Source organism: Rhineura floridana, chromosome 6 (genome assembly GCF_030035675.1).
Source record: "Rhineura floridana isolate rRhiFlo1 chromosome 6, rRhiFlo1.hap2, whole genome shotgun sequence".
Lineage (NCBI taxonomy): Eukaryota > Metazoa > Chordata > Lepidosauria > Squamata > Rhineuridae > Rhineura > Rhineura floridana.
In genome coordinates, this window is record NC_084485.1 from 48,444,179 (window position 1) to 48,460,467 (window position 16,289).

A 16,289-nucleotide genomic window follows, 5' to 3' on the forward strand; every position below is an offset into this window, starting at 1 on the left:
TCACAAGATCATAGACAAGACCCTACCCTTCCCAGAGTCCTCCCCAAAGGGGGATACAGTGTTTATCTCTCCCTCTCTCTGCCCCATCCAGCACAAAGGGAGAGACATGTTCATCCCTCCTAGTTCTCTGTGCTGTGCATCTCTCACTGCGTACTGGGGTGGGGCAAGCAGTCACCAGAATTGAAAATATGGCTACCTGCATCCATCACAGTTATAGGCCCTTGAGCAATTAATTCATTTATTCTGGCTGCTAAATGTGAGTAAATGTGAGCATAAAATTCTAGGTTTTATTGATAGGGTCAACATATACCCCTAACAACAGTTTCTTGGATTGCCACAGAAGCACATTTTGTATAATACACAATGATTTCTGAAAGAACAAACAAAAAACTTGACCAACTAAGAAACGGCTACGTATGTGCTGCTCTCTGGAGACAAGAACTGGGATATAGTGTCAGCTAGAACAATGGAATAACCCTTAGACATAAGATCAGCAGTTGAGACAGGTGGAACTAACTTTGTTTCTTTTAATTCCTTTGTTATTATTAAGCCAAACACCAGAAACAGGCAGTTGTTGACCAATGCCACTTTAAGACTGTTTCAGAACAGGTTTAGAAGGGCAAATTTATTCCCTTATAAGAAGCTCACTTTAAAAATTCCCATTAAAAACAGGGCAGAACACAAATCAGCATGGAGCAGTCTGGTTTGTTCCATGCTTCCAAAACATATTTCACCCAAGGAGATGAAGCTTCCATATATTACAGCAGGCTCCTTCCTTTTATCACATAGGCCACAGTTAGGTTTGTCTCTCTGCTTCATCAATCTCTCAGGTATACTTATTTAGTGAGTAGCACTAGCACAGCAAAAGCAGAAGATCCAGACACACAGAGGAATAAACAGGAATTATTTCTAGAGTTGTCAATGGACTGAAGAATTTTAGGGTTTTTTGGATTTCAATAGATTGAATCAATTTAAATAATTTGCATACTACCTACATATCAATATAGATACCTTTTTGAGATAGGAAAGAAGTATAAACCAACACATTCATTCCATCAGCACACAGACTTTTTTGGCTGTGCAACAAAACATCCCCGCTCTCTTCTCTCCCCTCATGCACCCTAAATCTTTTCTGAGGGTTTCCCCAACCCTCCAGAGCAGATTTGGGGAGAGCGCTGGGCGTGCATGGGCAGGAGGGGGGAAATTCTGTAGTATAAATGGAAGTCCTTGCACTAGTGGAACAAGTGCACTGGATACCATCCTTAGCATTTTAATAGTACTTGAAAGTCTTCAAAGTGCTTGGCATGCATTATCTTGTTATAATCCTTACAACAACTCTGTAAAACAAGCTGGTATTCCAGCAGAGGGAATCTCTTGCCTATGGTCACGTAATGAATTCACGGCAGAGGCGAGATCTGAACTGGGGACTTTCTGATTCATAGCTCATTCTCTCTTAGCCACTACACCACAGCAGCTAGCACAGAATTTAACAAAGAAAGACAACTCTTTATGGTCTTACATTTATAGTGAAACAATTGTTAATCTTATCCTAACTCTTACTAGGATTCAAACTGCACTACAGCAGGGCCCCGGTTTTCGGCGGCGCGCTTTTGGGCATTCCACTAATATGGCAGTTTTCAGGAGTCGGGCACCATTTTATTGACAAAGTTCTGCTTTTCGGTGGGGGTCTTGAACGTAACCAGCTGTATGAGTGTGGCCCAACTGTATGGTGGAATTAGATTTAGGCAAGATACTCACACTAAGAGGTTTAGGAATTCTGCTCCCCACAGGTACAAAAATTGTTAAGGAGGTTCCATTCACCACCTGGCAATGAGAATTCAACCACCTCAAATCCAAGTAGAGATAAATGACCTAGGCTCCTGTACCACACTGTTTGGGGTATGTTTCCCACACTGATTTACTGACAAAGGGTTACCAACCTGTTTTTCTTTCTTCTGTATTTTCATTATCATCAATTTTGGAGTATATATTACTTCTGTAAAACACAAGACAAAAAAACTCACAATAAAATTTAAACACACAAGATCTGCTTGCAAAGTCTTTTTATATAATGCCCTCTTTGAAGAGTGGTGGCACACAGCAGAGCTTACTTCTGAGTAGACATGCAATACGAATGTACTGTAAACAAGTCAGTGAACACAAGATGACATCCCTCTGTCTCAGATATTGGCAAACAGTAGATAAAGAAAATAATAGTACTTTATCCTCTGAAGATTTAGATGACTAGGAGCCATATGGTATCTGCTTTAAAATTACTACATTGCACCTAGAATTCTATAATAGGGATGAGGAACCTGTGGTCTTCCAGATGTTGCTAGATTTCCAGCTCCCATCAGCCCTAGCCAGCAGGGCCAATTGTCAAGGAAGATAACAGCTATTCCCCACCCCAGCTGAATGGGTAGTCACCTGTATCTGTAACCATGAGTGTAAGCCATCTTGAAAGCTTATCAAGTGGAGATGCAAGATGTATACATCTGAAAGGAGTATGTCTAACCAGCAGTCCCATCTTCCACTTCTCCTATTTCCAAGCGCCCGAATCTACTCTCAATTGCTCTTTAAAAAAGTGAGAAAGTACAAGACAACAAAACATACCTTACTCACAACCACAAAAACAAATTCCTCATTACTATCTTAATTGGAAAGCACCTCTCACACCACTAGTGCTAATTATATTTGCTGCATTTATATATTGCTCCTCCCTTTAAAAAGCTCAGAGTATTATCAGTTATCTCCTATCTAGACTCTGCTTAGCCTCAGCATTACTACGGTATCAAGTCCTCCAAGACCATTCATGGAACACGTTTGGTGACAGAAGTATTTTATTTTCCTTCTAAGCTTCAAGGAAAGGAAAGGAAAGAAAAAATGAAACAATTGCTGTGTAGAGAAACTATAAACATTAAGAAGGTATTTTGACTTTCACCTAAGGAGGAATATGGATCTGTTAATGGTCGGTTATTCTAGATTATTTGTAAAAAAAATAATCTAATGAAAATAAAGTTTAATGAAAATAAAGTTTAATGAAAATAAAGTTTAATGAAAATGTAAGAGAGAGGTTGAAAAACAGGTTTCCTAAGGAAGTACTATATATTTACGGTTTATAATCAATTCAAGTAACATACACTGTCCGTAACCAAACTTCCAGACATCACAACTTCAGGTGTTGCAGAGACAATTACTTTCATTCATGCACAATGGCAACAGTGCCTCAGCCTTTAACACAGGGGTGGTTAACCTGTGGTCCTCCAGATGTTGTTGGACTGCAACTCCCATCAGCCCCCATGGATGTTGGAATCTGCAGTCCAGCAACATCCGGGCCAACTGACAATTAACCGCATTTGCTAACTTAAAATGCTTGTAGCCTATACATACAAACATACACTATTTCATCAGCCCAGAGTCCATGCATAGATATGCACCATGGGTTATATTCAAAGTAGCACTAAGGTGAATGTTCAGTTAGTGCCAAAATTTCTCCTTGTCCATTGGAGTGTTCTTCCCCTCTCTTCCCTCCATGCACCCCTTATATCTGCTCTGGGGGTTCCCACAACCTCATACAGTATGCATTTCAGTTATACACCTAAGATTTGTTTAAGTGTACACCTGAATTGCGGAATGCTGCCAAAGCAAGATGGCTCCCTTAACAAAATCAATCCTTTTTTTGTCTTTAATCCTCTCAGGCTCCTTCAGGAGAAAGAGGAGAAAGCTGTTGCCAGTCACTGCCAAACTAAAGCAAGATGTCTCAGCACGACATGCAAGGGAAGCTAGGCAGGATGGAACTGGAGGGGGCCGTCCTCCCATGCACAGAGGTAAGAGTCGCTAATTTGCATGCAGTCTACCTAGTGGAGTGAGAGAAAGGGACAACCCTTCCAAGGATCCCCTCCACTGCAGGAAGGCGTAAAGGGGGGGAATACAACTAATACATGAATATACAGGTATGCTAATCAGAAAGGTAGAATTGGCTACAATCGCGTGTTGAGTTTAGCAAACCCTAAAAGCTGTTATGCAATGTGTGGAATGGTCCTGGGCTTCATAAAAACAAAAGTGCTCTGCCAATGAACAATATTCCTTCCTACTTGGAAAATACCCACTTTGTGAAAAGATGCTCTTAGAAAAACCTGGCAACAGATGGAGACTGCTCTCTCTCTCTCTCTCTCCTCTCTCCTCTCTCCTCTCTCTCTCTCTCTCTCTCCTCTCTCTCTCTCCTCTCTCTCCTCTCTCTCCCCTCTCTCCCCTCTCTCCCCTCTCTCCCCTCTCTCTCCTCTCTCTCCTCTCTCTCCTCTCTCTCCTCTCTCTCCTCTCTCTCCTCTCCCTCTCTCTCCCTCTCTCTCCCTCTCTCTCCCTCTCTCTCCCTCTCTCTCTCTCACACACACACACACACACACACACACACACACACACACAGAGAGAGAGAGAGAGAGAGAGAGAGAGAGAGAGAGAGAGAGAGAGAGAGAGAGAGAGAGAGAGAGAGAGAGAAAGAAACAATGCACTTACCTTTTCCAAGTGCAGTACATTGCCTTCTTGAAGGAGGAGAGGGATGAAGGAGCTTGTTCAGTTGGAAAGAAAGAAACAGACCAATGTGCACACTCTAGAGTCAGGGCCTGGCCATTCTCATCTCAGTATCCTGGAAGTAAAAAGGGACATACAAAAGATAAATAGCCAGCATAACAGCACAATTAGGAAATAAATATTCTCTATTAAAGAACAAATCAATGTGTGTGACCGTGTGGTGTAGTGGTTAAGAGGGTTGAAACTGGATTGGGGAAAAACATGTTCAAATCACCTATCAGCCACGAAGCTCATTGGGTGATCTTGGGTCAGTCATTCTCTCTTGGCGTGACCTACCTCACAGGGTTGTTGTGAGAATAAAAACATAGGCAGGGGAAGAACTAGGCATACTAACGGTCTCTAAATGTTACAGAGAAACAACCAAGCACTTCATATGGTGAGCATCCTAACAAATTACTTTTGTTAGTTTTTTGTTGTCCTCTGAACAGCTTAGCTGTCCTCTTGTCCTATGGCACTTACAATGACAACATGAAAATATAATAGTGTTACATACATGTGCAGAGGATAGAAATCCTCCAGCTAGCCAAAGAATGTCTCATTGTGTGAATTCTGCAGCTCAGGGATGCTATGGAAACTTCTTGTTTGAACTTTGAAGAGTAAAGCTAGATCTCCAAGCCACATTTTAAAACAGTAGAATTGCAAGGAGATGGCCACAAAATACCCCGTATTAGCAAGCCCCGCACAGAGGAAGCCAACCATAACCGACAATTAGCCATATGCCAGGTTCAGTATGTATATACTATAGAGCAAGGACAGTCAATTAGATAAAAACAGACCACATGCTAGCTATTGCAAGCAACCCTCATATAGGCTCCATCCCAACTTCATCTTCTGTGGCAGAGCAATGCATTCTAAATTTCTTGCCACTGCAGCAACCACCACCCCCAGTCTCTCTGATTCAGGGGTTCACTTTGCCTTCTGAATCTAATGGTCCAGACAGGTAAAAAACAAATCCAGGTATTAGCTCACTTCAGTATCTCAAGAACTGAAATAAGTTTTGTTCACAGTGCTGTCAAAAGAACAGAGCTTCTCACATATTCTCTAACAGCTATGATACAGTGGGCTGAGGATCTCACTGTGCTTTCTCAAGTACGCTCAGCTTGCCATATTTGAGCTTGCAGCCAATGCCCTTCTTAAGAGCTCTGAAACAAAGTCATCACTTTTGCTCAGGCAGAGATGAGATACTGGGCCAGAGCTCTTTTGTGTCTGTTTTCCTTTCTTGATCCAAAGTGGTTACAGCCACATAGTAGCTCCTCAGCTAGGAGGCAAAATCCATGTGACAAAGAACATGACAAGCAACAGGGGGAAACCAGCTAACAAGCAGCAGGCTAGAAGAGCACAGGATGCTGGGAACTTTCTGCAGGTTAAATTTCCACCATGCATACATAATATGGGATTTATTACTGCCATCCTAATTGAATGGAGAAGCAGGAGGAGGGGAGAACCCATTTTAGAATTTATGCTTCAACAAAGTCAGAGAAAGGTGGGTTAGGGAACCCAGGAAGCCACGTCTGGAGCAGGGAGATGACTGCTTTGGCTTCCTGGAACAAATGCATTAGGCAGCCTCTCCATCTTTTTTAAAAAAATCAGGCTTATACAAGACAAATCAGGATGACATCAGCCCATAAACACTGGAAGACCCAGCAAAGTTGATTTTGCTTTGTACACAAGCCTTACTTCTTATTTTAAAGTCTCAGAGACTCCAATTTCCTGCATCCATTAGGTAAAACAGAGATTTGAACTAAGAGACTATTTGCAAACCAGTTCAAAGTACACCTACACCACTATCAAGAATAAAGGAAACAGCCTCAGCTACCAAAATGCAGATGGTGTCAACAGCACAAGGGAGTCCAATTACAAAACATTTTATCTAAAAGCTGCCAAACAACAGGGGGTGGTATCTAACATTAAGTTAGAGTAGACCCATTAAAATCAGAGGACTTCCCCATTAATTTCCATGGGTCTGCTCTAAGTATAACTGATGTTGAACATCACCCAGTGTTCTCTGGATGGCTCACATAAATAATAAAATACAATAATAATCAGAGAAAACAGCATACAAATTACAGTGATAGAGAGTTAAAGAGCATACAGAAATACACAGCATCATTAAAAACTATATACCAGATCTAACATTCAGTAAATTCTAAAATTTATAGTTTTAAAAGCTTGGGAAGATAAAAATGTCTTCACCTAGTGCTGAAAAGACCACAGGGAAAGTGTCAGGCGAGACTCTCTGGGGAGGGCATTCCATAAACAATGTGCCAACACCAAGACAACCCTTTCCCTGGTAGGTACCCACGTAACTTCACTTGGTAGGGACACATGGAGCCGAGCTCCCAATGTTAAGTATGGGAGGAAGTTATCCTTCAGGTAACCTGGTCCAAAGCTATTTGGGGCTTTAAAGGACAAAACCTGCAAATTGAATTGTGCCGGGAAATGGATTGGAAGCCAGTGTATCTACACTAAACATAATAAATGAGATGTACCACAAAGCCAGCATTAATTCATCGGTTTTTCAAAAGTGCTATAACACAGAAAAACAAAACAACATGACAATCAGTGTTATATGCCAGCAATTTCCAAAATATATGCAGTGAAATAACAGCTCATAGGCTGTGTGAAAAAACCTGATTAAAAATCTAAGTCTCCAATGTAAATAAATAAGTAAGTAAGTTAATAAATTGGAGTACCCTGTCAGCTGCCCCACCCCACACACCCCCCAAAAGCTCAGGGAAGCTGCCCACTACATCTCTACATGATGTACTGCTCCAGGCTTGCTTCTTTCCAATCAATCAGTTTCTGCTGGATGTGGATAAATCTTGTCATTTTTCTGTGTTGTGTGTGTGGATAATTCAATTGTTCCCAATCCAGAGATACTCTGCAATTAAGTGTCCTAGAGAAGGCTTGTCCATCTAGCCCAACATCATCCTCTCTAACTGGCAGTGGCTCTCCAGTGTCAGACAAAGAGGGGTCTTTCCCATCATCTGCTAATTGATCCTTTTTAACTAGAGATATCAGGGAGTGAAGCTGGGACCTTCTGCATGCAAAGCAATGTGCTCTACCACTGACGTAAAAATAAACCTTTTAAACTGTAAGAGTGAACTAACTGTCCAATGTCAACTCAGAAAAAGAAAGCGCTTCAGACACAAAAGAATGATTGGAAATATGGGATAGGCAGCTCCTTCATGAAAACAGAGAGTTGCTCAGTCTGCATATTCAAAAAAAGTACCATAAGAACAAGTGCCCACATGTTTTTTGTCCCTTGGGATGGGCCAAACTCTCCCCTGACATTGCAATGCAATTTGCTGAAACACTTGCCAGCAATCTGAAAATTGATTCAGTCATCAGTATTGTCCTTCCTGCCCATATTTTAGTCATTTTAAAAACATTATTTGTACATTTGTGCAACTAAAACCTAATTTATCACCTTACACACACTTTTTAAAAAGTTGCAAAACTGAATCAGAGAAGGATGTGCAAGATGTCAGAGGTGGCTACCAATCAGCACTGTGCACAATTGCCTTCTGCTGTAAACTCACAGAACTGGTTTTCCCTGACCTCAGTCCTGGAGAAAAAAAGTTCATTTGCAAATATCACACTACACCACTTGACTAATGCTTAATTTGTTATGCAATTTTACTTACCACAGTATCTTCTTACTGCCCAGAAGCCTAAGCCCCAATTATACATCCTTATTCTTCATCTATTAGTATGTTTTTCTGCATGTTTCTTTCTACCTTCTCCTCCTTTACCACCTATTCATTAGTATTCCATCTATTAGTATGTTTTTCTGCATGTTTCTTTCTACCTTCTCCTCCTTTACCACACATTCATTTTTGCCTCTATGTTGTTGTTTCTACAGGAATAAAGACTAGGTAGGTGGGAACTCTTACAATTAGTTTCTCTTGGTGCCCCAAATCTTCTTTTGGCCTTTAATAACAAATTGTGTACCTTCATAGTGGCACGTTGGCAGGACATCTCATGAGAGACAAATCTTCCCAACACCACTGAACATGTACACACACTTAGGGCCCTCGGCATCTATGCAGTGCACATCTTAAGTTTATATCCATCCTCACATCAACTCTTTTTAAAATTCCCCATTTCATGACTGGTACTCAAGCAACTGTGAGTTGCCTGTGGTCACACCACAAAGGCTGTTTCTCAGAATACAACCGCCATTTGGAAATTGCAGAAAATCAAGGTAAGAGCCTCTCAACATCTCTAAAAGAGCTGTTGATATCTGTCCCTTTTTTTGCACTATTTCTACTTGCGGAACTTGCCAATATCCCCGCTTCTGTATTTATTAAACATGCACAGATTAAAATCTCTCTTTAATCTCAGAAGAGGCTGCCCAATTTTCTAAATGAGCTGCGGTTTTCTCATGAAGATAAGGATGTTCTTACTGGTGTATCACTTAAGTGCTTTGACTGTTTAATTTTACTTTATTGCCATGGTTAGAAATGGGAAGGTTTCTGCTTCATTCAAGGATGTTTTTATGGTAACTCAAAATACTATGGACATTTCTTATCAACTCTTAAGATGCAAAATCATCCTGAAAGCAGAAACAGGAGCATAAAGCTATATTCAACACAACCAGAAATAAATCTTTCCAAACAGACTGGGCAAGTGAATCATCACTGAGGCTGTCTAGGTAGCCACCTCTCTACTAGTACTGCTGCTGAGACTGAAGCATCTACCTATTATCCTGTTTTCTTTGATTTATTTTCATTTTCCCAAGCGTGACACATTCCTCCAACAAGGCTGAAACAAAATCAAGTTCCAATTATGCATCCTTTCCATCTGGGTTCTCTTGGGAATTTTCAGAGTCACATAACACATACAGGAGAAAAGCTGTTACTGAATCCACAAAATCCACTTCAATTAACTTTAGAACAGATACTATCTAAGCTAGTCCCAAGCTACACAGTAAGAAAGTAAGAAATGCAATGGGAACAAATGCTCCACTATACAGGTGTGGCCAGGTTTTGGTGAACTGCCAGCAGATTTCAATTTGAGATCTACACAAGTCTCTTACCATCACATGCTTTTCAGCTACGAAAAATTACACACAAGAGGCCAGATTTGCAAAAAGATGCAGAGATAACTTCTGCATTGCAGTTCGATCACAATCATGCTAGCAGTATTACAGTACTAATCTTGGTACTATCAGCTTGTGTGTAAACCGTTACATATTCATACCACAACAGCAATCTGGGAATTTGTTCACCTTAGATTTGTAGAAGTAGACATGAAGCTAGACAATTAAGGTGCAATATAACCTCAGGGACTCTGGAGCTCAAAGTTGAAGCCTAAAAGTCTTAGGCTGGGACCCAGCCTGGAAAGCTCTGTAAACTCTGTGTGGTAAAACCTCAGAGCCCTCTTCAGGAATGGAAATAAACAGGCATGTGTAACATCAGCCACTGAAACTAGCAAGTAGCATACAACCTCTGGAATGGCCAGGCTGGTATATATATTGGCCTTTGTTTCACCAATGTAGCAGGACCTTTGGCTTACTTGTTCTTCAGGCTCAAGCTACCTACTCAAATCCTCCAGGTCTAAATTAGGGTATGGCCACCCATAGCTCTGAACTGGCTCCAACAGTGTCCACTATATGACTGTACAAATAAAAACTGAAACTTAGTGGTGATCCCTCCTAATGTGTTTCTACAGCAGTCCTATATGTACAAGCTGCACAAATTGCCTACATTCTGGATAACAAAACTCAAGTGTGCAGGGAACGCTATCTGGGGGGGGGGCAGAGAGACAAATTCACAAACTAAGGTGCAAGAGATTATACCAGCAGATAGCAAAGTGTATTGTCCGCCTGAACAGGCTGAGTAACACAAGTAGAGAGCAGCATGTTTGCAGTAGAGGCCAGGGAACATGTACAGTTCTACTAAAATGCAAGCAATTATCTCTAGCTTGAGACAAGCTACTTCTATAAAGAAAACAGTTCTTCCCAACGAGAGAAACCCCAATTTTGTTACCACAGAGTGGGAATGAGTGAGTGAGGAAGGCCAGTTTAAAATGTTTGCACAACTTGGACATAAGATGGCTGCTACTTACCAAGTCTAGACAAAGTCCTCAGCTCCCAAGGGCAGATTCAAATAACTATTTCCTTGCCCTTTTTCTCAACATTAGATGGCTTTGGCCATCACATGATTATGAGCTGCACAGAACCCGTTCTCATGATTAAGTTCATGGGGTAGTGCTTAACAGCACTGGACTAGGATCTGGGAAACCAAAGTGCAAATCCCCGCTCAGTCATGAGGCTCACTGTGTAATCTTGGGCCAGCTACTGTTTCTCAGTCTAACCCACCTCACAGGTTTGCTGTGAGGATAAAATGGGAAAGGTATCACACCTTGAGCTCCTTGGAGGAAAGGGGATGTAAATTTAGCAATATTGATTAAGTCTGGCTGGCCCACTGCCCTATAACAAGGAAGCCCAATTTCTTTATTGTTGCTCTTCGTTCAGGGGCAGAGCTATTACAGGCATAAAGAGACCACAGGTAGGGGTTCCATGTAAATATTCACCAGGAGCTGGAGAAGAAGCATGTGAAAAAAAATAATTATTACATTGATATCCTACCATTCCTCGAAGGAGCTCAAGGCAGTGTACATGTCCCTCCACCCCATTTTATTTTCACAGCACGGTAGGTTAGGCTAAGACGTAGTGACTGGCCCAAGTCATAAACACTAGGATCTAATTCCAATAAGTAATCAATCTAATTGATTTAACAGAAGTATAATTTCCAAATCACGTGAAGTACTAGTTCCTCTCTATTCAGCACTGGTTAGGCCTCATCTAGAGTACTGCAACCAGTTCTGGACACCACACTTTAAGAAGGATGCTGACAAACTGGTTCAGAGGAGGGCAACAAGGAGGATCAGGGACTGGAAACAAAGCACTATGAGGAGAGATTGTAAGAACTGGGCATGTTTAGCCTTGAGAAGAGAAGACTGAGGGGAGATATGATAGCACTCTTCAAGTACTTGAAAAGTTTGTTTGTTTGTGTGATTACATTTATATACCGCCCCATAGCCAAAGCTCTCTGGGCGGTTTACAGCAATTAAAAACAATAAAAACAAATATACAAATTTTAAAACACAAAAAACAATTTAAAAACACAATTTAAAAAAAATTAAAAACAATTTAAAAACACATGCTAAAATGCCTGGGAGAAGAGGAAAGTCTTGACCTGGCACCGAAAAGATAACAGTGTTGGTGCCAGGCGCACCACGTCAGGGAAATCATTCCATAATTTGGGGGCCACCACTGAGAAGGCCCTCTCCCTTGTTGCCAGACTCCCAGCTTCCCTCAGAGTAGGCACCCAGAGGAGGGCCTTAGATGTTGAGCGTAGTGTATGGGTGGGTTCATGTCAGGAGAGGCAGTCCATCAGATATTGTGGTCCTAAGCCGTGTAAGGCTTTATAGGTTAAAACCGGTACTTTGAATTGAGCTCATAAACATAAAGGCAGCCAATGCAAGCGGGCCAGAATTGTTTTTATGTGTTCGAACCATCTGGTTCCTGTTACCAATCTAGCCGCTGCATTTTGCACAAGCTTCAGCTTCCGAACCGTCTTCAAAGGCAGCCCCACATACAGCGCATTGCAATAATCTATCTTGGAGGTTACCAGAGCATGGACAACTGAAGCCAGATTATCCCTGTCCAGATAGGGGCGTAGATGGGCCACCAACCGAAGTTGGTAGGAGACACTCCGTGCCACCGAGGCTACCTGAGCCTCAAGTGACAGAGATGGTTCTAGGAGAACCTCCTAGCTACAAACCTGCTTCTTCAGGGGGAATGCAACCCCATCCAGAACAGGTTGGACATCCACCATCCAGTCAGAAGAACCACCCACATGTTGTCATACAGAGGAGGGCCAGGAACTCTTCTCAATCATCCTAGAGTGCAGAACACGGAATAATGGACTCAAGTTACAGGAAGCCCAATTTCAACTGAATATCAGAGAAAATTCTAACTGTTAGAATGGTACAACAATGGAACCAATTATCAATGAGGTGGTGGGCTCTTCAACACCGGAGGCATGCAAGGGTCATAGCTGGACAGCCACCTGTCGGGTATGCTTTAAGTTGGATTCTTGCATTGAATAGGGGGTTAGACTTGACTGCCTTATAGGCCCCTTCCAACTCTACTGTTCTATGATTCTATGATTTTACAAGCAGGGCCTCATGATCTTAAGAGCAGAGACAGGTTCATATGGGTGAAGATTAATTGGCCCCAAACCATTTCGGACTGTAAAGATCAACACCAGTACTTTAAATTGGGCTTCAACTGGTAACAAATTAGGTGTTGCATGTTCTGACACCTAACCACCACCAATATCCAAGCAGCTTCATTTTGCACCAGCTGAAGTATATGGCATCTGTGCCAGCGCATCATGCTGAACAGGAAACGTATGGTTTGGGCATCTGACAAGTCAAAAAATAAATTCATTGTCAATTACTGTTAAATAATGGTCAATTATTTATTTATAATCTTTGTTTATTGAGTTTTCCAAAGCAGAACAGAAAATTATACAACTTGGTGTATGTCCAGCTTACATACAGTCAACAGAGAAGCGAAATAGTTTTTTTTTTTAAAAAACAAGCAAACTGCCACGTATTTGTTCCACCTAACAAGCATCACTAGGATCAAAGATACCATAGTAACAGGTTCATCCAGAATGCTTTTTGTGCCACAGTTCTACCCTGACAAGTCACAAACGCTATTTGAAACATTAGTTTATTAGAACTGCAGTAAAGTGCTGTGAAAAAGTATTTGCCCCATCTGATTTTCTGCGTTTTTGCATATTTTTGGCACTGAATGTTGTCAGATCTTGAATCAAAACCTAGTATTAGAGAAAAGGGAACCAGAGTGAACAAACAACACAAAATTTTGATACTTATTTCATTTATTTATTAAAGAAAGTTAGGCAACATCCAATGCCCCTGTGTGAAAAAGTAATTGCCCCCCCTATTAACTCAACCCAATAAAAGGGATTATTAGGGCCATAAGTTTGAATATCTTGGTAAACAACCAGGCCTGCTTTGGGCCAGCCCTGCCCAATATAAATCTGACTAACTTTGGCCCTTGCCATCAGATTGAAGTTGCCAGCACACAGGTTCCAAAGCCACATCATGTCATGATCAAAAGAAATTCCTGAACACCTACGGAAAACAGTTGTTGATGCGTATCAGTCTGGAAAGGGTTACGAAGCCATTACTAAGGCTCTGGGGCTCCACCGAACCACAGTCAGAGCCATATTGACCAAATGGAGAAGGTTTGGGACAGTAGTGAATCTTCTCAGGAGTGGCCATCCTGCCAAAATTCCTCCAAGAGCAAGGCGTAAAATCATCCAGGAAGTCATGAAGGACCCCAGAACAACATCTGCAGGCCTCTCTCACCTCAACCAAGGTCAGTGTTCATGACTCCACCATCAGAAAAACACTGTGCAAACATGGGATTCATGGCAGAGTAGCAAGGCGGAAATCACTGCTCACTAAGAAGAACATGAATGCTCGTCTAGAGTTTGCCAAAAAGCACCTGGATGATCCTCAAGAGTTCTAGAACAATGTTCTATGGACAGATGAGTCAAAGATGGAACTTTTTGGGCAACATGGGCCCCATTATGTCAGGTGAAAACCAAACACTGCATTCCACATGAAGAACCTCATATGGTTTCGGCCCAGTCTATCTGAAGGAGCGCTTCCAACATCATCAGGGATGCCGCTCAACAAGATCAGCCTCAAAAGGCCTTCTCTCTATCCCACCAGTTAAAACAGCTAGACTGGTGAGAACTAGGGAGAGGGCTTTTTCAACTGTAGCCCCCACTTTGTGGAATTCCCTCCCAAATGATCTCCACCATGCCCCCTCTATGATGAGGTTCCGCCGGGCCTTGAAGACCTGGCTCTTCAGGCAGGCTTTTGGGGTGGGTTAGGTTTTATTATTATTGTTGAGATTTTTAATGTTTTAATGTATTTGTATGTTTTTATTTTGTACATCGCCCAGAGTGGCTGGACAGCCAGCCAGATGGGTGACTAATAAATTTAATTAATAAATAAATAAACCTCATACCAACAGTCAAGCATAGTGGTAGCAGAGTCATGGTTTGGGGATGATTTGCTGCATCAGGACCTGGATGACTTGCCATCATAGAAGGAACCATGAATTCTGCTTTGTCTCAGAGAATTCTACAGATGAATGTCAGGCCATCTGTCCATCAGCTGAAGCGCAGCTGGGTCATGCAGCAAGACAATGATCCGAAACACACAAGCAAGTCTACATCAGAATGGTTGAGAAACAAGAAATGTTTTGGAATGGCCTAGTCAAAGTCCAGACCTAAACCCCATTGAGATGTTGTGGCAGGACCTGAAAGGAGCAGTTCATGCTCGAAAACCCACAAATGTCACTGAGTTAAAGCAGGTCTGCATGGAGGAGTGGGCCAAAAGTCCACCACAGCGCTGTGAGAGACTGATCAGGAACTACAGGAAGTGTTTGGTTGCAGTCATTGATGCTAAAGGTGGCATAACCAGGTTTTGAGTCTAAGGAGGCAATTACTTTTTCTCATGGGGGCATTGGGTGTTTTGTAATTTTCTTTAATAAATAAATGAAATAAGTATCAAAATTTTGTGTTTGTTCACTCAGGTTCCCTTTTCTCTAATATTAGGTTTTGGTTCAAGATCTGACAACATTCAGTGCCAAAAATATGCAAAAATGCAGAAAATCAGACAGGGAGCAAATACTTTTTCACGGTACTGTAAGCCAACTGCAAAAAAACAAAATCCTTTTCGTGCAGAATGGCTGCAAATGAAAAAAAATGCATCTGGTAGCAAAGCAATTATAAAGAATCCTTCAAGGAAGCTAGATTGCCACCAGATGTCAAGCTGGAATCTGGAACTCAGGCTGCATTGGAGGATTCTCTGGGCAGAGACGTGAAACGTGCACTCTGTTGAACATCATAAGACTAAAGGCAGGGGTGCAAGGAGCAAGCCAAATGAGGGAAGGAGAATAAGTATCTCTGAGGCTCTCATGACTGGCTAACAACACAGAAAAGGAATATGCAGGAATCTTACCAGCACACACCTTACTAACCCAGGCACATAAGAAGAGTCATCATAAAAAGCCTATTTAGTCCACTGTCCTCTTTCCTACAGAGGCCAATCAGATATCTTTGGGAAACTAATAAGCAGGACTTGAGAACAACAGTGTTATTGGTTCCCAACAACAGATATTCAGAGGCATGCTGCATCTGAACCTGGAGATACATTTAACCATCAGTATCCATTCAAAGCCTTACCTTCCAAGAATTCTTCAAAATTTGTCAACAAGCCTTCATGCAGAAGGACTTTTGTTAATGTCACTCACACCTCTTGTAGCATCCAAATGTACATATAGTATTTGTTATACATTGCAACAAGAAGGATCCTCATAGGATCCCCAGTGCATAAAACAAGGCAAGGAAAATACAAACTCATCATTCCTCCCTCCCTCTCTCTCTCTCTCTCTCTCTCTCTCACACACACACACACACACACACTCTACTTCAAGACCATGTACACACACTTGCATGTGTGCATACGCACACATACACTATTTCAAGACCACATCAGACTATCTCAGATTTAGTCTAAGTAGCAAAGCATATTGTAGAAGAAGATACAGAGGGAGACTATTGGTTCATTTATCCGAGAAT

General features: G+C 41.7%; 1 protein-coding gene across 7 annotated transcripts in view; it reads right to left on the bottom strand.

The window, feature by feature from the left end:
- Positions 1-16,289, bottom strand: part of CHD6 (chromodomain helicase DNA binding protein 6) — a 181,722-nt gene that overhangs the window by 119,777 nt on the left and 45,656 nt on the right. For 3 of the 7 annotated variants that reach the window (XM_061631714.1, XM_061631711.1, XM_061631712.1), the window contains 3 exons: positions 4,513-4,642; positions 2,428-2,574; positions 1,941-1,996 (listed from right to left, as the gene is read on the bottom strand). In XM_061631714.1, coding sequence (XP_061487698.1) covers positions 1,941-1,996; positions 2,428-2,527 — 156 coding nt within the window. In that variant the 5' untranslated portion in view covers positions 2,528-2,574; positions 4,513-4,642. Of the gene's footprint in view, positions 1-1,940; positions 1,997-2,427; positions 2,575-4,512; positions 4,643-12,380; positions 12,473-16,289 lie in introns of those variants that run through there. The other 4 variants (XM_061631710.1, XM_061631709.1, XM_061631713.1 and 1 more) reach the window with 3 other exon arrangements.